Source organism: Trichosurus vulpecula, chromosome 6, assembly GCF_011100635.1.
Source record: "Trichosurus vulpecula isolate mTriVul1 chromosome 6, mTriVul1.pri, whole genome shotgun sequence".
Classification (NCBI taxonomy): domain Eukaryota; kingdom Metazoa; phylum Chordata; class Mammalia; order Diprotodontia; family Phalangeridae; genus Trichosurus; species Trichosurus vulpecula.
In genome coordinates this window covers 3,844,750-3,867,714 of record NC_050578.1, presented here as the reverse complement: position 1 = coordinate 3,867,714, position 22,965 = coordinate 3,844,750, and the positions used below count along the sequence as shown (strand labels likewise).

At 42.9% G+C, this 22,965-nt stretch overlaps 1 protein-coding gene across 2 annotated transcripts in view; it reads left to right on the top strand.

The window, feature by feature from the left end:
- Positions 1 to 22,965, top strand: part of GTF2E2 (general transcription factor IIE subunit 2) — an 84,566-nt gene that overhangs the window by 37,090 nt on the left and 24,511 nt on the right. For both annotated transcript variants that reach the window (XM_036764684.1, XM_036764685.1), the window contains exons 3-4: positions 2,852 to 2,943; positions 19,091 to 19,198. In XM_036764684.1, coding sequence (XP_036620579.1) covers positions 2,852 to 2,943; positions 19,091 to 19,198 — 200 coding nt within the window. The remainder of the gene's footprint in view (positions 1 to 2,851; positions 2,944 to 19,090; positions 19,199 to 22,965) is intronic.

Genomic DNA, 22,965 nt, shown 5'->3' with positions numbered 1-22,965 from the left:
GAAACAAGGAGGGGAGGAGGGCTTAGAAGTGATACTTAATTTTAAAACTGAGAAAAGAAAAGGTTTGGGACTCTTAGATCCCAAAAGAACTTTTTGGTGTCTATTTAGAGCTGGACCATTTCTATCTGGCACGGTGAGGTTCCCATTTAAACCCAGTTGGAACAGCTCAGTTTTCCTTTTTTCACCAGCAAAGACAGATCAAGTTCTTTAGTAGGAGGAATGGCTGTTGGGTGGAGAGGTTCCATTGAGAGCCAGTATGTTGAGTAGAGAGGAGTATTCTTTGTAGAAGATTGGGTCTGAGAAGAGCAGCGCAGCACACTTTGGACGGGCATTCAGAGAAATGTAAGACTGACTTTGAGACTCTATAGAGCCCTTTCTGGTAATTGGATTATTGGCTTGTAACTGTTGTGGTTGAACGGTATAATTGAATACAAATCCAGCACAGCCATGATTTGGGCAGGGACTTTTTTTCCAAAAGTGTTTTGTCTGAGGAGAGGGATTCGGAGTGTCGCCATTAGTGTGTTAAATCAGATTTCCTGGCTATTCGAAAGTGCCCCTTGCCCATTTTCCGACTGATTTAAAGCAGAAGAGAAAACCCCCAAATGGTGGCTAGAATAACTGTGTGGGGCAGGGGGAGTCGGTTTCAAAACTTCTCAGCTCCAGGGGTTTGTTGGAGAACTAGGAGTTTCCTTTTGTTTCTATTTTTTTTCCTTAATCAATAGAAGTCCCACTTCTGCCACCAAATTAATTATTTATGAGGAGGCTTTGGCCAAGAAGGGGGAGAAGCTGAGGATTCAGAATGGTCAGGATTGGTTCTTTCCCTCTTGAGTGTCTTTCTTTTTGCCTCGCTTTGCATCCCCAGGGCTTAGCACGACACCTGGCACATAGCAGGCACCTAAGCATCTTATCGGTACTGGGTGGCTTGATTATGGTGAGAGGTGGGTATAGAGAGCTGGAACATGATTGGTGTCTACAAGACTTGGGCCTGAATCACAGCTTAGATACTGTCAGGGTGACCCAGAACAAGTCACTTAAACTCCTCATTTGTAAAGGAAAGGGGCTTGATTCAGCTACCTCTAAAATAGAAACAGACCCGGTAACCGGTGTGAATCTCTGAGATAAAATCTCCAGTCACCAAAGAGCTTGTGTTCCCCCCGAGAGGCCCTTCTTCTCTGGCTTAATTACCATGTCTTCATTGGTGGATGGCCTTTTCTCCCCAGCTGTCCCTCCCTAGTGCAGCCCCCGGTGGTGCTGAAAGGCAGAGGCCAGCGGTCTTGGGCAAAGCTGACCTCTTCATACTCACGGGAGGTGAGCAGCTGCATGCCCTAAGCCCTGGACTCCCGGGATTGCTGGGGGACTGCTTGATCCCGAGGGTGCTCATGGGCCCTTTGTTTTTTTGTGATCGTTACATCCAAGCTCACCTGCTGAGCTTCCCCAGGCACTTGGTTAAGCAGAGAGATTTGGAATATAGAAAGTAATGTCATGTATTTGTACATATGAAGCATTTCCTGCCAGGCTAATTCCAGGGTGGCATGTTTTGCAGGAGAATTTTATGTGTGTTGTCATCATGTTTCTGTTGCTTTTATTAATCGCTTATCTGTCGTGAGATCCAGTTAAGGCAATTGAGGTATTGTGTCAGGTCCCTTAGCTGGGAGAAAGGGGCCTTCACGCTTTAGTAACCAGCTGTTCCAGCAGAGGCCCTGCTGGTTGTTACTGAATGTACTAAGAGAAATGGACTGGGAGACCAGGGAAAGGGGAGGCCCGAATTCCGTCCTGGCTCCCAGGTTTCCCTGGCACCGCTCCCTCTCTGAGGGAGGTGCCCACCCAAGCCACTCTTGGTGAAATTTCAGCTCACACCAACTGCGCTGTCCTCACATCTCCTTCCTGGATTTCTTGCTTTAGCTTTGGGATCCTTTTCAAGTATTCCATTTCATTTGTTGCTTTGGTATTCCTATGATTAAAGTATTGTTACTAAGGAAGAGACAGTTGATTTTTTTTTTCTTTTCATGAGCCCCCTCACTCCCCCAGTGCACTAAATGATGCCCTGTGAGTAGGATGTGCACTGATTAGCAATTATGAATTCTCTTCCCCCACTGCCTTCCTGTAATCAGTATGGGAGGTTAGCACAGTATTGTGTAGGATGTGTGAGTAGGATGTATACTTCGACTAGCAATTATGACTTTTCCTCCCCCGTCCTCCCTCATCCATCACTAAGTGAGGCTCGTACTGCAGTATTGTAGGAATGCAGTGAAGGTGGGCTGATAAGGTGTAGGGACAGCTCAGTTGGGGGAGCATCCATCCAGCTACTTCTTGTCCATTCTGGATTGGGGGACTGCTTCTCCCCAGGAGACACAGAGGCAGCAGCTGTGCTTGGCCTTGAAATCAGGAAGACCCAGCCTGAGTCAGGTCACTCTTCGGACCTCCGATGCTGGCTGTGTGTGTTGCTCTGGGCAACTTGCAGGGCCTGATTAACTCAGCAGTGATAAAGGATGGAGTCTGCAGACACTGGTCTTACCTTCAGAGGTTCCTCTTTGGGTGTTTCCCTTTGGAAGTCGTCCTACCAAAAAGAAACGCGACAGCATAAAACTCCAAGCCAGATTATTGCTTTGACATTACTGACTGTTTGGAAATATGTCTTTTGGTCCCTTTGTGAATTATAATAGATTTTTGTTACCAGCATTTTATAGACTGGATTTAGTGAAGAACAGACACTCACATAAAAATCCCTTCCTGGTGGGTCTGGGGAAGGAGGTTCGGCTCTCTTGAGCTGTCTAGAAGTCATACACCAAGTTTAAAACATGAACCATCATGAAGGTGTTTAGAAAATGTCTTTTCTTTTCTTCTCTTACAGATCACAGTAATGGATCCTTTAACTTCAAAGCCCTTTCCGGAGGCTCAGGATACAAATTTGGAGTTCTTGCGAAGATTGTAAATTACATGAAGGTACTAAATGATGACAGGAGGTGTGTGCCGAGGAAAAGCAATGTTCCTATTGGCTCCGTTGGGGTTTTTTTACTTCTAGTCTTGAGAACATGGTTCCTAAATTGATGATAACTCATTTTAAAACTGAGAATTTCCTCTTAGAGTTAAGTTGGACCTTTTAATCCCTCAACAAGCAGGTATCAAGGCTGCCAGATGCCGGGCACTGGGGTAGGTGCTGGAGGTGCATGTGTCATTTTCAAACATTTGCTTGGATTGATTCCACATGCCTGAGGATAAGGAGGAGTTATCTGGGAGGTGGGCTTAGTGCAGAGGGGAGAGTTGGGTCTGGATTCAAATCCAACTTCTGCCACTAGTTACCAGGCATCTCTTAAGTGGCCATCTAATGTTGCCTCTTCTCAGTCCTCATCCTTCTCTTTTTTGCTTCCAGAAAACATTTTTAAAATTCTGAATTTAAGCACTAAAAAAGAGTATTTCCATATGCACATACCCACAGCAGAACACAAAAAGGGTTATACAGGAAATTGTGAATCTCCATTTCACACTGTTTGGTTTTTTTTAAAAAAACATATAATAAAATCTGCATATAACTTTCAAAACTACCCTGCTTGGTTCAGTGCTCCTTCAGTGCTCTTCTGTTCCTTTTAAAAAATGTGGCATTGTCATCGCTGAAATAAGAAACAAGAGAAAAAAAGACAGTGTGCAGGCAACTGTGTACACATAAGATCCCTCTCTCTCCATATATATGTATTTATGTAAGTACATAACATAGAATAAATTGGAGATGATCGCAGAAGGAAGACACTAATGGTAAGGAGATCTGGGAAACGCGCTTCTTGCAGAAAGCGGGGTTTGAAGCCTGGGCGTAAGGAGGGGGAGGCCAGTGAAAATTCAGGAACAGCGAGGTGGCCAAATGCTGCCACATTCTTCCCCCTTCCCTCACTGCCCTCTGTGCTCCCCCCACTGCCTCTCTTAGTGACCTCAGCAGTTCTAAAAGGTTCATTTATAATCTTTATGCATATATTTCCAGGAGGAGTGGGAAGGAAGGAGAGAGCAGGAATCACAAACCTTTGGTGACCTCTTGATTAACTGTAGAAATCTCCCAACCAGCTGGTGGCCCAGTGCTGAAAGCCCTAATCTCCAATGGAAGAGGAAGAAAATATAACAAAGGAGGCAGGGATCCAGTAGATGAACTTGCATGGTGGCGGCAACTATTGGTTGTCCTTGGATAAGAAATACCTGCCGATTTATTTAAATGAACTGTAATTATTCTAAAGGTATTTGGTTGCCAGCACCCTCATCTCCTGTCCTTGAAGAGACAATGTCTTCCTGTTTTGATAACAAACCCTGCTGGTTGTCTGGCACATGTTCTCCCAGAAATCCCCTTTTCCCATGGCTGAGTCTTCCTTCCTTTTCTCCACCCTCTTCTGGGAGATTCTTCACTTCTCTATCCTAAGTTGACTCAGGAAGCTGTGTACCCTGGGAAGTTGAGGCTGCTCTCTGCAGGCCAATAATACATTCCTTTGTTTTCAGTTTGGCCTCCTGTCTTTGACCCGTGGTCCTCAAATTTGCCTCCCCCCCACCATGAGCACCCCTCTTCCGAGAGATCCTGTTCCTCCCAGAATGCTTGACAAGTGCCAGGTCTCCGCATTTCCATCTGTCTGTTGGACATGTTGAACTGGATGTCCCTTAGGCATCTGAAACTCCTCCTGATTAAAGTTGAATTCACTCTTTTCTTCCCATGCCCTCCCATATTCCAGACTTTGTGGTTACTGTCAGGGGCATCACTGTCCTCCAACTGACCCATCCTTGCAACCTCAGTTTCATCCCTTGGCCAGTCATCACACATTTCACAATATCTCGTCTCCCCTTCTCTCCAATGAAATGGTGACCATACTAACGCAGACCTTTGCTCGAGCCCAGACTATCACCCTCCTGTCCACCTCCAGGCTCTCCCCACCCCGGCCCACACTCACATGCAGCTACCAGTGATTTTCCTAAAGCCCATGTCAGCCCGTCCTCTCCTAGTGTAGTGAGCTCTCCTGGTTTCCTCTGACTTGTAGAATCACATACAACATTGTGTGGCATTTGAAGCTCTTGTCAGTCCTCTTATACATCATTCTCTTGCAGCCACACTATGTTCTGGCCTCACTGGCCAACTTGTTGTTCCTTGCCAACCACCTGTCATCTCCCATCTCCAGGCTTTTGAACCGGCTGTCCCCCATGCCTGGAATGTTTTCCTTTTTCACCTTCTCTTAGGATTCCCGAACTTCTTTAAGATTCAGCTCAAACAGTCCCTTCAGCAGGCGGCTTTTCCTGACCCCGCCTCCCACCCCCCAACTTCTCTCGACTCCCACACCAAGGTTACCTTTCATCTCCACTCCACATATCAGGGCTGTGCCTATCAGTGCACATGTTGCCTCCCCCGTCTGAATGGAGGCACTTAGAGGCACAGTGTTGGGCACACAGGAGGGTGTTTTGACCGGCTAATTATTAGCTGTGTGACCATGGGCAGATATCAGCCTTAGAGTCCTCACCCGTACAATGAGGGCACTAAACGCAGTGGCCTCTGAGGTGCTGTCCTACTCTAAGCGTATGATCCTGTGGTCTTGCTATTCCTGCCTGTCAGTCTTCAGATTAAGGCAACTTAGGAAGCACATAGAGAGTGCTGCGCCTGAAATTCGGAAGATCTGAGTTCAAATCTGGCCTCAGACGCTTGACTGGCTGTGCGACCCTGCACAAGGCCCTACCCCTCTGTTTCCCTCAGTTTAAAATGGGGATCGAAATGATTGTACCTGGCTCCCTCACCACTCCCTACAGTTTAGTGTAGGATACAGGGACCAAGTTCTTCACTTCATTCCCAGGAGAGCACGTTTTCCTTCAGAGATGGTTGATTCTGCTTTATCCATTATTCTCACACTTTCAACTCTCAGAGGATGGCAAGAGGCGATGAGTTCCATTTCCATCCCATTGAGCCCTTACTATGTGCAAGTCATTCTTCCAGGGGATACAAAAGCAAAAACATCCCATGCTCTGCCTTCATCTCACTGGATCAGCCCCTGGCAGCCAGCAAGGAGGATGGTGGGGACAGCCCGACTGATGAGAGAAGCCAGGCCTTTCCTGATCTACTGAGAGAATCATAGGGTTTTAGGGTGGTTTTTCTTGATACAGTCAGTTAAGCTTATAGTTTTCTTGATATTGAACCAGCCCTGAATTACCGGTATAAATCTAGCCTGGTCATAGTGTATAATCTTTGTGATATGTTGCTGTGATCTCCTTATTAGTATTTTATTTGAAATTTTTACATTAATATCCATTAGGGAAATTGGTCGTTAGTTTTCTTTCTCTCTTTTGACTTAACCTTGTTTAGGTATCAAGACTATGTTTTTACCATAGAAGGTGTTTGGGAGGACTCCTTTAGCTGTTTTTTTTAAAACAGTTTATGTAGTATTGGAATTAAAGTATTCTTATTTCCTGTTCTCATAATCTGGGCAATTTATATTTTTGTAAATACTCATCCATTTCATTTAGATTGTCAGTTTTATTGGCATATAGTTGGGCAAAATCATTCCTCATGATTCCTTTTATTTCTTCTTCATTGGTTGTGAATTTTTTTCATTTTTGATACTAGTGATTTCATTTTCATCTTTTTTTAGTTTTTAAAATTTATTTAGTTTTTCATTTATTTTAATTTTGTTTTTGATCCATTTTTGTTTTTATTTATTTAGTTTTAGTACAATAACTACCTATCGATTTGTTTCTTTTATTGTTTTGGTTTGGTTTTGGTTTTGGTTATTCAGTTCAAATTTTTTTTTTTTTTAACTTTCGGTTTATCTGTCCTTTGGCTTTCAGGATTTCTGTTTTGGTGTGTAATTGGGAGCTTTTAATTTGTTTTTCTAGTTTTTTTAATTGCATATCCAATTAGTTAATTTGCTCTTTCTCTCTTTTATTAATACAAACATTTAGTATTTCTCCTTTTCTGCATTTGTTTGTGAGATTTATGCCCTAATACATGGTCAGTTTTTGTGAAGAGGCCTTGCACAGTTGAGAAATAGGTATATTTCTTACTAAAGGATTTGGATGCCATTCCATTTGGTGAATATATGTTTGATGTCAACATTAAGTCATTGTTTATGGTACCTTTTAACAAAATGTAGTTCCCCTGTTTATCTCTTTTAAGTAGGTCTGTTTCTGCTTTTATTTTATCTGAAATCATGATTGCCACTCCCACCTATTTTACTTCATTTGAAGGATAATAGATTCTACTCCAGCCCCTTATTTTAATTCAGTATATGTAGCTTTCTATTTCACATGTGTTTTTTGTAACAATATGTTGTTGGATAGTGGTTTCTAATCCATCCCGATATTTTTTCCCATTTTATGGGTGAGTTCATCCATTTATATTTACAATAATGATTGCTGAATATTTCCCTCCATCCTGTTCTATTATACTCATCTTTTTCTTTTTAACCTTGTCCCTTCCTCAGGAGTCTGTTTTGCTTCTGACTACTGCCTACCTTAATCTGCTCTACCTCTTATTCCCACAGCCACCCACCAGCTGTTTCGTTTACTCCCCCTTTCTCCTTCCCTTTTGGATGAGATGAATTCTTTACTTAGCTGTGTATGTGTTCTTCTGTCCTCAAACCAATTCTGATGAGAGTGATGTTCAAGTGTTGCCTGCTTCGCCCACTTCCCTCTCCGTTTTATAAACTCTTATTTACTCTACTTAGATGAGACAATTTTTCCCATTCTTCCTCTTCCTTTCCTCCCTCTCCCAGTATATCTCTCTTTCTCACCCATTCATTTTTCTTTTGAGATCATCCCAACATCATAGAATCACTCCCAGGTCCTCTGTCTCGGTAGATGCCCTCTAATACCCCTGGTGATTATGAAGTTCTCAGGAGTTCCATGTATCCTCTCCCCATATAAGAAAGTAAACAGGCCAACTTTATAATTTATCACTCATGTTTACCTTTGTATGCCTCTCTTGGCTCCTGTGTTTCAATGTCAGGTTTCCTGTTTAGCTCTGACCTTTTCATCAGGAATGCTTGGAAGTACTCTGTTTCATTAAATTTCCATTTTTGCCCCTGAAGAATTATGCCGAGTTTTGCTGGGTAGGTAACTTTAGGTTGTAATCCTAGCTTCTTCTTGATATTCTTCCTGAATATCATGTTCTAAGCCCTCTGTTCCTCTAACATGGAAGCTGCTAAATCTTAGCAGCTGACCTGACTGTAGCTCCACAGAATGTAAATTCCTTCTTTCTGGCTGCTTGTAGTATTTTCCCTTTGACTTGGGAGTTCTGGATTTGGACTGTAATACTCCTGGGAGTTTTCACTTTGGAGTTTCTTTTGGCAAATAACTGGTAGATTATTTCACTTCTGCTTTGCCCTCTGGTTCTCAGATTTTTGCGTAGTTTTCCAGTTTCTTGAAATATGATGTCAAGGCTCTCATTTTGTTCATGGCTTTCAGGTTGCCCAGAGAATCCTCATTCTGTTTCCTAGATCTGATTCAGGAGTCCCCTGGGATCTCTTTCTATTCTGGTGTTCAGTCTTAGCCCCCTTAGCATCCCTGGTAGCTGGAATCCTTCCCACTCCAATGCTTTGCTCCTAGCCTCTCTCCAGTGTCCACAGATCTCTCTATCTTCCCAAGCTGCCCTGAGCTGGAAAAATGACTCCCTGTGATTTTTTTACTTCATTTTCCTGATCAGAATTTGGTCTGATACATTTTCTGGGTTGTGTGGAAAAGGTATGCCAATTGAACATGGTAAAAATGTTGCCGCCATCTCGACTGCACCCTTCTATCCTGACTGTTTATATTGAAGATTGTTAAGATGATTTCATCTGTCCTATATGATCCAGGTTAGTCATTATGAACCATGACTTACTGTTTACTGAATTTTAACTCACAGTTACAATGGCGACATGAAAGGTTAGAGAGGAACCCAACTCTCCTACATGCACTTCAGCTCAGAAGGCACCGGATGAAATCATGATCAAGAAATCCAAAGTGAAACTGCAGCAGGCAGCCTTCACCAGCTTAGGACTGCCCAGAGACACAGCCAGGTGTCTGGGTGTTGGGAGAGGTAGGTAGCCTGCCAGCTTGTTCCACTGAAGGCTAGTAAGAAGAGTGCAGGTCAGTCATCCAGAAGCCTCAGACATACTCCCAGAACCTGCAGCATTCTAACGAGGAACTCTCCAGTCCTCTGACCCAAGCACTCTGAGGAAGCCCAGAAATCCCTGAGCTGGCCCTGAAGACCTCAGTATGCTTACCCTCAGCAATCTTGGGCAAGTGTGAAACCTGCCAGTGCTCAGAACACAGACAGAATGGAAGGAGTGCAAGCCAATGGCCAGACCCCCGATCCCATCCAAGAGTATGGGAGGATAAGGAGCCTGTCCTTGGCACAGACTCAGAACGAACTGAGGCAAGAAATACCAGCGCCAGAAGATAGTGAATAGCACAATGAAGAAATATTGCTGGTTGAGAGGCCCGAGAGGTAACCCAGAAATGGCACAGCATGTGGAAAACAACTCAGCCACAAGGAAGGACCACCTGAATGTGGGGAGAATGAAGTAGAAGATAAAGGATGAGATCATAAGTGAAATAAGGTCTGTGGTGGAAAGAAATGGCAAGAGCTTGGAACAGAAGGTGGAAAACAGCTAAGTAGTGGATTCCTTGAAAATGACAACGAAGCAGACCACTCTAACACCGTGAGACGCGAGAAACGGTGGAACAAAGTCGAAAGATTGACAAAGGCCCGAGAGTTATATCAGTAACAAGTGGCCTGGAAAGCTGGTGCAGGAGGGAGAATTGAACTCGTGGATTCCCTGAAAATCATGACCAAACAAAAAAGCCTGAAGGAACATTAGCGTGATGTGTTAGGATAAGAGGGCAATGTCAGATAGACTCTACCAGGGCAGCTCCAGATGGAAAACTTCTGGGAATATCACAGCCAGAGTTAAAGAGAGTTCATGTACCAAGGAGCCACAATCAGAACCACTTGACACATGGCGGAGTCTAGCATTCCAGAAGGCACACTAGAAAGCCAGGGATAATCCCATGGGGGAAAATGGACCGTTAGCAGGGCAAAGGACTTCGGAGCTTGCCTGATGAAAAGACTGGAGCTACAGAGTAACTCTGAAATGCTGCCAACAAGAGTCAAGAAAGACCTGGAAAGATCAATATATTTGAGCATCTAGGCAGTGCTAAAGAGGACCCAGTGAGTATGTTCCCTAAGGGAGTGGACAGAGAATTGTGCCTTCAGGGTCTACAGAGATGAACACTTTTGATTGGTTTTGATGGTCTTAAGAGAGGAAAGAAAAGAGAATAGGAAAGGAAAATAAGAAGGGAGAAATTAGCCAAAAAAAAAAAAAAAGTATGTGGCAGGGAGAATTGAGTATTTCTCCTAATTGGGTTATGGGAAGACAAGAGTCTACAATTACAGAGCAGAGAGTCCCGGGGCGGGGAGGACAGGACACGGACATCACACAAACCTCCCTCTCCTCAGAACCTGGCAGAGGAGCGCTGAGCATATGTGCATGCGGAGTTTGGGGAAGAAATACACTAAAATCCCCTGGGAACAAGAGAGAGGGGAGTGGGAGAGGACGGTCACAGGCAAAGCAAACTTTAGCTTCTGAGGAGGAATCATCAACAAGGAGGGATCAGAGGGAAAGTCGGGAAATCTGAGCACCCATCATCCTGGTCTGACTGGAGCAGAAGAAGCCTGGTGCTAAATTCAGTTCTAGGTTATGTACTGGGGGTCGATGCCATCCCTTCTGTTTCACCACTCTCTACGCGAGGAGGGCAAAGAGAGGAGCCAAGTACAAGAGGAGAGGGTAGAAGGAAATTCACAAGGAGGAACATGAATGGGATGAGGCGACCTTTAAAAGCAGAGGATGGCCGAATGGCTTGGAAGAAATACGTCGTTTATGCCCTTGAAACAAAGCTGAGTTAAAATGAGGACCGAAGCCGAATTTCTGCTCCAGGCGAGCTCAAACCAATAGATGAGCAGGGTTAAAGGAAAGCAACAGGAAACTGCAGACAGCAAAATAGTATCAATACTTAATGTGGATGAACCAAGTACTTTAAGTTCATCAAATTACAGGGAGAAACAGTAGCACCATGATTTCATCCCATTGCTTCTTGGCTTACCTGATATTTCATCTTTATCTCATCTTTTGCAGTTGTTTCTGTGTGAGTTTTATCATGTTCGTAGTGATTAGTGGAGTAGCACGTGCATAGAATTTACGAGTAAGTAAATATACGCACTGGAGGAAAGCGCTAAATGTTTTTTTCCTGCTGGGGACAGATACATCCTCCCAGAAGCACGAAGACCACAAGACGTCAGTTTTCAGACGAGAGCAAGGGGCAGGTTTGGTTTGCCTGGTGATGATTTCTGGTTACAGGATTTAGAGGAGGAATGTGGAGGGGAGAAGCTAAGCAGAGTCATGGCATATTAGTGGAAGGTTTTTTAGTGCATTAGAAGAGAGCGAAAGGAAGCTCAGAGTGGGACCCAAACAGGCTGGGAGTTTTTGGATCGATATGTTAAATTTGTTACATTTTATTTAAAAGCAAGCTTTGTGTGATAGAGGTGTGAAGTTTCACATATATTTTCCTTTTTCTGCTATTGGTATTGGGAAGTGTCCATTTTTGTTTGTTGGTCAAATTTAAAATTAAAATTCTGAGAAAATAAACCACAAATATAGTTGACATAATCTAGGGACATGTAGGGACGTTAAGTTTTGCCTAAGTCTTTTTATAACAGGATAATATATGTATATATTCTCCGTTGTGGGAGGGACGGTATTTTTTTTTTCCCGTTCAACGAATAGAAGGAATCATTAAGAATAGGTTAGAGGAGTTTAAATTAATTTGATTACAATAAAAATTTCTGTACCAAAAAAAATAGTCCCAACAATGTAACAGAAGAAAAAGTAACAGATGGGGTACATTTTATAGCAATTTATGGTAACTTACTTGCCATCCAAAAATATATGAGTAACTGTTAAAAACTAACCAAGGTCATGCTCATGTGAAAGCAGTCTAAGACTAGTAACAGATCATTTTCAGGAAGAGGATCCTTTATGAAGAATCTCTCAACAGAATGCAAAGTGTTCTTCCTCTCTGGTCATCAGAGGGATGCAAATTCAATCATTCTGGTCACCAAAATTATGTCTTGGAGGTTTCTGGCTGCATTCTGTCGTCACAGCTGCCCAGTGGATCTTCCTGCGTCCCCCCCACCGAAAACCTTCTGGGGCGCTCACTCTCATCTCTAGGGTGCTTGCCACGTGGGGACGCTTGGCAGTCTTATTCTCCTGTTAACCACGCTCACGTGTGCTCACCGTCTGTTCCCTAGGACACGGCCCTCTTTCTGCCTTCTCTCTTTGTGCCTTAGTCAGTCAGTCAGTGCCTACTAAATGAGGGGCATTGTGCTGATACAGAAGAAGCCAGGAACAGGACTGCCACCCTCCGGAAGCTCCCTCCCACTCTTAACTGGGGAGACAGCATGTGAATCTCCAGGTACAGACAGACAGATACAGAGTAGGTGGAAGGGAGTCTGAGGGAGGCGGGCATCGGGAAAGGCCTCTTACACAAAGGTGGCAGGATTGTAGCTGAGTCTCTAAGGAAGCCAGGGGTGTTCCAGGCAGTGTTGCTGAATCATAGAGTGTATGGGGGCCAGGGTAGGGTGAGGTGTGACCTAGGTAGGTTGAACATGAAACAGAACATTTTATATGTGATCTTCAAGGTAATGAGGAGCCTTTGGGGTTTATTGAACAGAGGGTGGACGGGAGTGACCCACCAGTAGGTTATTACCGGGGTGGGGGCAGCGTCAGAGGAGTGAAGGAAAGGAAATAAGCATGTATATAGTGCCTGCTGTGTGCCTGGCACTGTGCTGAGCGCTTTACAGATAAGATCTCATTTGGGAGGTCACTGACAGTTTAGGAAACTGAGGCAGACTGTGAAGTGACTTGCCCAGAGTCACACGGCTAGTAAGTTTCTGAGGTCTTCCTGACTCCTGGCCAAGTGGACTGTTAGGCAGGTAGAAATGATGGAACTTCAAAAGTTCACTGGATATGGGGAAAATTAGGAGCTTGGAAGGAAAGACAGTGAGTTCAGTTTGGGATGTCTGTGCAACATCCACTTCGAGATGTCTGGTAGGCTTCAGCTGAGCTTAAGTCCAGGAGAGATGTTAAGAGTGGACAAAGATCTGAGATTCATTAGCATGGAGACGATCATTGAATCCATGGGGAGAAGAGAGCAGGGCCCAGGACAGAGGTCTGGAGGATCCATAGCCACGGTTAACAGGCAGGCCTCAAACGAAGATCAAGGGCTGTCGGGCAGGCGGGAGGAGACAGTCCCTCCTCGCCTCTGTTTCCTTCCCAGAAGAGCTCCAGTGTGGGCCTCCCTCGCTCCCCTGCCTCTCTAGAAATTAATCAGCATTCCTTTGGTTTTACTCCCTCAGTAGATCGCAGGGTCCTTGGGTGGGGCCTGTCTTTTTGCCTTTTTTGTATCCCCCAGTCTAAGCTCAGTGTATGGCGCATAGTAGGTGCCTGTTGACTGGCTGCTCTCCTACTTGGCTAACTCGGATTGAATTAAATGTCATCTCAACTCCCCAAATTCACAAAAATAATTAAAAGCCACAAAATTCGGCGCTAGTGGAAATTCAGACTTTAGAATCTTCTTAAGAAACTCTGGTGGCGCACAAGTAACATTGTTAAAATCCTGTTCTGACTCCATAATTTCGTTCTTGCAACTGTACACTCAAGGTGTTATCAGAAACAAAAGCAGAGCCAGCTAGTTGCAGAGATCTTCATGGTGGCATCCTTGACATTGCAACAAGTTGGGAGGAGCCAAACTGTCCCAATACGAGGAGAAGGGTTACGGAAATCATGCTGCGTTAGTGAAATGAGCTCTTGAATGCCGTTAAGACCAGCAAATATGAGGACGACAAGCCAGTCTAGAGTGACCTTTATGAAATCATCCGGAGGAGGAGAGAAGCAGAACCAGTTAGAACAGCACACCCAACTTACTACATGAGGGAAAGCCCTGACGGGACCTTGAGTGCATGCCTGAGAGGTTACTCAGAGAACATTTGAGCTGTATGTTGTTACTGCCGTATGTTGTTTTTGCCATCGCTTTTATTTCCAAATATATACCTCTCCTCTCCCCACCTCAGGGGGTCATTCCTTCTGGGTCCTCATTTGCTGTTTATGCTCTCCTTGGATGACCTAAGCAGGGCCTGTTAATGGTAACAGCAAGGAGGAGGAGGAGTACAAATATCTCCTCACCACATGAGGTGTTATCCTCATTTCACAGAGGAGGAAACTGAGGCAGACTGGTTAAGTGGCTTGCCCACAGTCAGTTAGTGTCTAAGGCTATGTTAGAAATACACTTGACATTGAAATTCAGGTATCAAGGGCAGTTTATTATTCTTGAGGAATTCAAAGGAATTGGTAAACGTTCCTGGCCAGGAGTGGACTCCACCCTTCTTTTTTTGTTGTTGTTGTTTTTTTTTTCTTTTTGGAGGGGGGAAGGCCAGGCAATTGGGGTTAAGTGACTTGCCCAAGGTCACACAGCTAGTGTGTCAAGTGTCTGAGGCTGGATTTGAACTCAGGTCCTCCTCGCCTAGCTGCCCCAACTCCACCCTTCTTTAGGAAGAGGGAGTGGGGAATACAGGAGTGAGGCCAGATTTATTCTGTTAGACTGACATAGATTGATGTACCATCAATTCAGTACCTCCCTTCAGAGAATGGATTGGTCTGCTCCCTTCTGGGTTACAAGCTTCCCTTCACGCCCCCAATATGCAACTCCTTGGTATGGTTCCCCCCACCCCCAACATACATCACATGTTCAAAAATGTCAGAAAACTCCTCCCTGTGGGTATGCAAGGCAATATTCAATTAGCCAACTAGGCGTGCGTTGTAGCCCTTTGACCCAGTTACCTCTTCAACCCTGACTGTAATCTGGCCAGTTTAGACCAGTTTTCCTAACATCCTGGGTCGAGGTGTCTGAGGTATCTACCAAACCACAAGGTTTATTCAGATTGACTGAGGACTCTCATCCTGGTTAATTTTTACTCCTCCTTTGTTCAGGCTGACACTTCATCAAGTATTCTATGAAACTTAATTAACTCTTCTGTGGAAACCTAACTTTCCCTAACTTTTACCAGTCTCTCACAGCTGGATCTGAACTTAGGTCTTCCTGCTTCCGAGAGACCACTGAATGGCCCTGGCTGCATTTAACAATCATTGCTACATTGATAGCTTCCAGATCTAGTGCGCTTCTCTTCTGAACAGAATCTCGATGTCATGTCTCCTCCACATATCAGACCCAGTGGCTTCCTGGATCCTCTTAATTTTTTTAGGAATTAGGTTTCATTTTTTATCATTCTGAACTCAGTTGGTATAAATGAACATAAGCATTTCCATGTACAAATGTAGTAAGAGAATTTGTATGAAGCTGCAAGTCCTTGTTACATACAGCTTGGAGGTTTTGGGTGTGTAATAAATTCAACATGTTAGTTTCAGAGCTGTCCACCTTATCTGCCTCACTCTGAACCTTCTTCTGTTCTACACATTATTAAAAAAAACGTTGGGGGCTCTTTTGGGGGGAGCATCACTATTGTTAGCACCTTCCCAGCTACCCCCCTCCCCCACCCAAACAAACCAACAGCCCTCCCTTGCGACAAGCTGCCGATTGGGTATTTCAGGCTCCATATCCCCTGTGCATCTCAAGCTCAGTGTCTAAAACCGAACACATCTTTGACCCTAAACCTGTTCCCGTTTTTGTCAAGTTGACCATCTTCCTTCTAGTCATCTAGGTTGGTAACCTGCGTCATTGCCAGCTTCTCGTTCTCCCTGCCCCACGGATCCAGTCCATTGTCTGTTCTCCACGCACACCATCTCTTCCCACATATCCCTGTGTTTCTCCTCATGGGGCCACCTCCCTCATTCATCATCTCTCCCTGGGACAGGTGCAGTAGGCCCTTCAGACTCCCTGCCCCGTGGAGGCCTCCATCTTCTACTCAGCTGCCAATTGCACATCTGCCCCATAACACCCAAGTTCTCTAGAGGCACTGAAAGCCCTTCACAACCTGCATCCAATCCTCCTTTCCAGCCCTGTTCAGCCTCTGGAGTCCAGCCATACCAGCCTTCTTGCTGTTCCTCACCCATGAAGCCCATCCCCAAGCCTTTCCTTACCAGGCAAGCACCACCTTCTGTGGGAGGCCTTTTCTTATCCTCCCCCTCCTAAGGGTCTCCAAAAGTTCCCCCTTGTATTTTGCATATGCTTCTCTGTTGTTGTGGATAAAATATTAATATTGTACCCTGCCTTTTAAGTGCCAGTCTGGAGAAACACATTTTATTTAACATTCTGAAACCAAGCATTTCTAGCTTAGAGTGAGAACTATTCCATACTGGCATCTCGTTCTCCTCACTCCCCCCAACCCTAATTTCTCTTCCCACAGACCATTTAAAGTCACATTTATAGGGGTCTTGTGGAAGGGAAAGGTTACAGTGTGTATTACAAAGCACACTTTAGGTCATCTCCATTCTAGAATGATTGTCACTCAATCTTGCACTAACATCTGTGGAGTGGCTGGATTCTTCCTTGATCCCTTGACTCTGGGTTTGCAAGGGCTTCCTTCCTGAGTCCCACCCTGATCTTTGTGAAGGAGAAAGAGTGTGTGTGAAGCCCTAGGGCCAAGTTAGGAGGGCTGTGCACTCTGCTAGACCAACTGGACTCTTCCTCAGCCTTAATTTTTGTGTTCTTAATTAACCTTCAGGACCATTTCCTAAAGGAGAAAATCTGGAGATGATTTTGGGGTGGAGAAGTTTTTATTTCTTAATCTTCCCTTGAATGAAAAAAAGAGTGTTTTAATATGCATCTACAATTTGTCTTATATGTTGTTTCCCCCAGCAAGATGTCTGCTCGGTGAGGGCAAGAACGGTTTGGTTCTTGATAGTGCTTCGCACATAGTAGGCACTCAGTAAATACTGGTGAATTTTGTAACAAAGAATTGAGGCAGGAGAGTAGTTCAGCCAGGAAGGAGCTTGCAGTGGACACAGTGCCACAGTGATGCAAGGAAGGGACAGAGAAATGCTTCTTAGCGCTTTTCTGAGGCGACACTTCAAAAAAAACTTTTTTTGGGTTTGGGTTTTAATTTTTCAAATGAAGTTTTCTTTCCCCAATGCACATCCAGTTTCTTTCCCATCTGCTTGCCCTGGTACCCACTGACAAAGACAGAAAAACAAAATTCCTATAACCAAACAGCCCATGTCTCAGTCTGCTCCCCAAATGTGTCACCTGCCTATCTGTCAGGAGAATGAGTATCCAGAGGGGCCATAGGAAGTGGTTATTCTTTTCCTAGCACTGGGCTAGACATTGGGGACAAAAAGACAAACACGTTACTACTCCTTATCCTCAAAGAGCTTACGTATTAATAAGTTTAAAAGAACAAAGCAGATTTCAATCAGGTTTATTGACATTTAATAGCAAGGTTGTTAAACTTAAAATTTGCAGCTCTCAAGGTAAGGGAAAAGGGTTAGTATCAACAGAATTGTTTTTATAAAGTTCTAAGGTGGTCACTGGAGTTCATGAAATCTTTTATCTTCAGTTTCGCTGAAGAAACACATTTCCTGCTTTTAGAAGGGGATCATGGGCCTTAGAATCACTGGAGTTGTCTCCTTGGTTAGGGAAACATCTCCATCTTGTGGAATTTTTATAAACTCCAGCGCTTTGGACATTCATTCTTTGTCCCTTTAGTGCTACAGAGGTCTGGCCACTGATGGCACATTTCCTTCTCATTGGCTAGCTTGGTTTCTCTGCATAAATGGGGGCTTTTGTTTGGTTTTCTTAAATGTTAGCTCCAGTGGCAGTAACTTTCTCTACAAATTGAATAATCTTGGCTGGGTGGTGCAATGGACAGGCCCTGCCTTGGGATTCAGGAGCCCTGGTTCTATTTCTAGCTTAAATTCAATGCACCACATTCTTCCTGGCATGTGCAGAAGGGCTTGGTTCTGGTTGGAAATATAAGGGTTAGTGAAAATATGGTTAGGATGAAATAAGCTCTTCAAGGGCAGGGACTATGGCATTGCCTTTCTTTGTATTTCCAGGGCCTGGGACAGAGAAGGGCCTTCATAAATTTATGGCTTTGTTGATTAATTGGTGCTGCCTTCTAGATTGTATGTGTGTGTGTATGTATTACATGTATATCCATATATATATATGTAAAGATGTATATTGTATAGATACATACACTTCTATAATATAAAATATGTATTAGAGATGCATTCATATCTAGTATATATAAGATTTCTACCTGCCAGCTGATGTTCCTGGAGACCATAAGTTCTGCTCCCATGCTCAAGAAGGTTTTAAAATCATCTCCAATATTTCAGTCCAATTTTCCACCCCCTTGTCCACCGCTTGCTTTGGGGACAATAATTAAGTCATTACTACCAATATGACCTTTTGGAAGGATCCTATGGATTATTTCTCAGGGCTTTATCATTCCTGTGACTTGCCAGAACCAAATGCTCTTTCTTGGTTCCACTGCCCTCTCTTTTAGAGGGCAGGAAATAGACTTTCGTGTCCCCAGAATTTAGTGTTTAGTCTGGCACATAGAAGGTGTTTGTTGGTGTTGTGATCAATAGAAACATGGTTTTTCTTCCTTCTATTTCCATCATTATTCCTTTCCTGGATTCTTTAAGCCTCTCTGTGTTGATAAACTTCCCCCCTTATTGCTCTCAAGAATAAAGAATAATACCTTGGTTAAACAGCTGGCCCTAATTTCATCCCAACATCTCTGACCTCAGATCCATACTCCTTTCACTTTTCTCATTCGTTTAATTGACTTTTAGAGCCCATTTGTGGAGGATCTTTCGCTCTGTGGTCAAAGAGTAAGTAGTTTGTTTTTTCCTTGTGTCTCTGTGTCTTTTTTTTTTTTTTTTTGCAACCTCATTGCTCACTTCCATAGGCAGGCAGACATCCCTCATGGTTGTGATGTGGGCATAGGCACTCAGCAAATCCACAATGTGTTAGAGAGTAAAGAGAATAAACTGTTTTGGAGTTGGTGGAAAAAAGTCCAGTGGATATGGCTCTTGTGGAGTACACCAAGTACTTGAAAGCTAATTTTTTCTCTCTGTCCCTTCAGACCCGACACCAGAGAGGCGACACACACCCACTGACTTTAGAAGAAATTTTGGATGAAACTCAGCATTTGGACATAGGGCTGAAGCAGAAACAGTGGCTGATGTCTGAGGTGAGCAGGGCACGCTTGTGTGGAGACGAGTCAGAAATAGACATGGGAAATCCTGGATGTGACCAAATGGGTGATTTCTGTACAAATGTTTGCTTTTTTTTTTGGAAAAAAATGTTGTAGGTTTTTCTGTGGGGTGCATTTCAAATGTTACTGGTTTATAGGTAAATAAATAGGAAGCTGTCTGCAGTTCTCACATAATCTTCACTCTGTGTTAAGTCCTGAGCTATAATGCTATCATAGAGACTACATATGCTATAATGATATGATATATAATACTGTAATAAAGATTTAAGAGAAAGGCTGAGAAAAAGTTACTAGATCTCTGATAAATGAACTACTAGAGTGAGCAAACACAAACAGAAATTGGATGAAAGTCCAATAAGAATTCCTTGAAGAGTTAAAGAAGAAACTAAAAAATGATTTTTAAAACCAAATGAGAGCAGTAGAGAAAAGAATGGGAAAAACGGCGAGAGGTAGGGAAGAAAATAGGAAAAGAGAACAAGTAGCTGGGAAAAAGAGAGAAAACCTTACTGAAGAAAATAACTCCTTCAGAATTAGACTTGCCCATATGGAAGCTAATGACTCTACGTGACATCAAGAAATAATAAAACAAAGGTCAAAGACTGAAAAAAATGAAATAAATTGTGAAATATGTCATAGGAAAAGGCTGACCTGGAAAACATTGAGGAGAGAGAGTCTTAAGAGTCCCTGAACTACATGAAAGCCATGTGATTTCAATCCTAAAACTACCTGGATCTCTTAGAACCAGAGGACAAAGTAGAAATTGAAAGAATCCACCAGCCACTCCTGAAACAAACCCCAAAATGGAAACTCCCAGAAATATGGCCCTAATCTAGAGCTCCTAGGTCAAGGGAAAGCTGCTCCAAGCAGCCAAGGAGGGAGGAATTCAAGTATGGAGGATCCACGATCAAGACCACACAAGGTTTAGCAGCTACCACCATAAAGAACTGAGCTTAGAATATGATATTCCTGAAAGCAAAGGATCTAGGCTTAGACAACCAATGATAACCTACCCAGCAAAACTGAGTATAATCCTATGGGGGGAAATGTATATTTAATGCTGTAGAGGACTTTCAAGCATTCCTGATGAGAAGAGCAAAGCTGAATAGAAAATTCGATGTTCAAACACAAGACTCAAGAGAAGCATAAAAGGAGAAATCATTAGGGACTAAACAGAGTTAAGCTTTTTACTTTCTCATATGATTAGATGATGCATGTGACTCCTCAGACCTTTTTCGTCACCGGAGGTCGTAGAGCGAGTCTAATTAAATAAAAGGTATGGGCATGATTCTGTTGTTTGAATCATCTCAAAAGAAAAAAGGAATGGGAGGGGGAGAGGAATACACCGAGAAGGGGAAGGGAAAGGAAGACTGTACATGTAAATGTGGGGCCCAGAGAGAAGTGTATACAGAAAGGAGAAGACTGGGAGCAGAAGATGCTTAGGCCTCACCCTCATCTGAACTGATTAAGAAGAGACAATACACATAGGTACCCAGCTAGATGAAGAAATATATCTTACCAGCAAGGACATGGGAAGGAAAGAGGGAAAAGGGAGGCATAAGAGGGAGGAAGGGTAGATGAAGGGAGGCAGCAGTCAGAAGTAAAGCAGACTCTGAAAGAGGGGCCAGGAAAAAGGAAGGAAAAGTATAAGAGGATAGAATGGAGGGGAGGGCAGTTAGCAATTGGAACTGTGAATATGATTAACTCCTCATAAAGTGGAAGAGGGTAGAATGTTTTAGAAACGAAAACTCAACAATGTTGTGTTTGTAAGAGACACACAGAGTTAAAAGAAAGCTGGAGCAGAATTTATTATGCTTCAGTTGAAGTAAAAAAAGGCAGGGATGGCAGTAATGATCTCAGACAAAGCAAAAGTAGGCCTAATTGAGAGAGAGAAACAGGCAAACTACATTTTCCTAAGATGTGCCATTGACAGTGAGTGAATAATACTGAACACACGCACCAAAATGGCATAGCATGTAAATTCTTTTTTTATTTTATCAGAACACAAATACAGAATAGAGAAAAGAAACAAAAACATCATAAACTTAAATATTGAAAGTTACAAAGTAAGAAACAAAAAAAGCGTGTCATGTGTGTAGCAGAACATGAGAGGATTCAAAATACATAACAATAAGGTTTCATTCCAAGAAAGCCTGTATGATAAATAATATACCACGTGTTGAGAATTGTCCACCTTCTCTTCGCTTCCGTGTGTTTTCTTTTGTTTTCTGCTGTGCACTTTTTAACTTTGTTCTTTTTCCCCTCCCCCCACCCCCAGAAGGCTACAATATAGTTTAGACATGTTTCTCAACTTATACACATACACATATAGATAGATACATACGTTTATACATATACACATGTGTATATAGACATACACTTTCCCAAACATACTCTACTGCTAATCTTTGTTTTTATGTTTTTTCATGTCTTGTTTCCTATCCCTCCTGCCTGCTCTGCTTTCCTTCTACCTGCTACATTGCCCTCCTAATACTTGCCTTCCCCTCTCCAAGGATCCCTCCCCTGTCCCCCCATTCCCATTAATATAAATACCCCTTACCTATTCCCTCATTCTCCCCTCTGAAAATCCCTCCCTTGTCCTCTCCCCCCTCACTATACTCCTAACATTTTATTTCTTCTAAATTTAGAAGACTTTTATACTCTTCTCAATATATATGTATCATTCCCTCTTAAACCCACTCCCAATGAAATTAGGTCACCAGAACTATCAGCCCTCATCTAAATCCTCTGTATCCTTTCTTCCTCTTGCACCTCTTGTATAAAATAGTTATTCTTTTCATCTGTTTCCAAATGGTTTTACTTTTTAAATTCATATCACAGTCAGGTTTATCCCCCCCCTTTCTTATGAGTTTGACAATTATTAATAAGAATCTCAGACATACATTTTACATTTTGTGTTATATAAAAAGTAAACCATCTGTCCTTGGGAATCCCTTATAGTCAGTCTTTGGTTTGTACCTGATGTTTCTCTTAGTTCTTGTATGTCGAATCTACTATTAAGTTGAGGATTTTTTTAAACAAAGTCTTGAAAGTCTAAGGGTTTGTCAAATGTCCATTTTTTTCATTCAAGATAATACTGAAATTTGAAGGGTGTGATATTTTCGGCCAGAGCTCCAGGTCTTTTGCTCTTCAATATGTAGTGTTCCAAGACCTGCGGTCCTTTAATGTCTCTGCTGCTGGTCTTGTGTAATTCTAATTGTGGCACCATCATATTTAAATTGTTTTAATCTTGATGCTTTTAATATTTTATCCTTGATCTGGGGGTTCCGGAATTTGACTATGATTTTCCTAGGAGTTTTCCTCACAGGATCTCTTTTAAGTGGTGTGCGATGGATTTTCTCTATCTCTACTGCCCTGCCTTGTTCTGATGCTTCAGGACAGTTTTCTTTGATTATTTCTTGTATTGTCGTATCAAGATTCTTTTTTTGATGATGACTTTCTGTTACTCCAATTATTTTTATATTTTCTCTTCCTGATCTGTTCTCCAACTCTGTTGTTTTTCTCATAAGATGTTTCACTTTCTCTTCTATTTTTTCATTATTCATGTTTTGTTTAATTATTTCTTCATCTCTCATAATTTCACTGGCTTCACTTTGCCCAGTTCTGATTTTCAAGGTGTCATTTTCCTCCTTAAGATTCTGGATCTCCTTTTCTAATTGGTCGACTTTCCTTTCATAACCTTCTTGTTTTTCTTGGATTATTTTTTATTTTTATTTTTTTTAGTT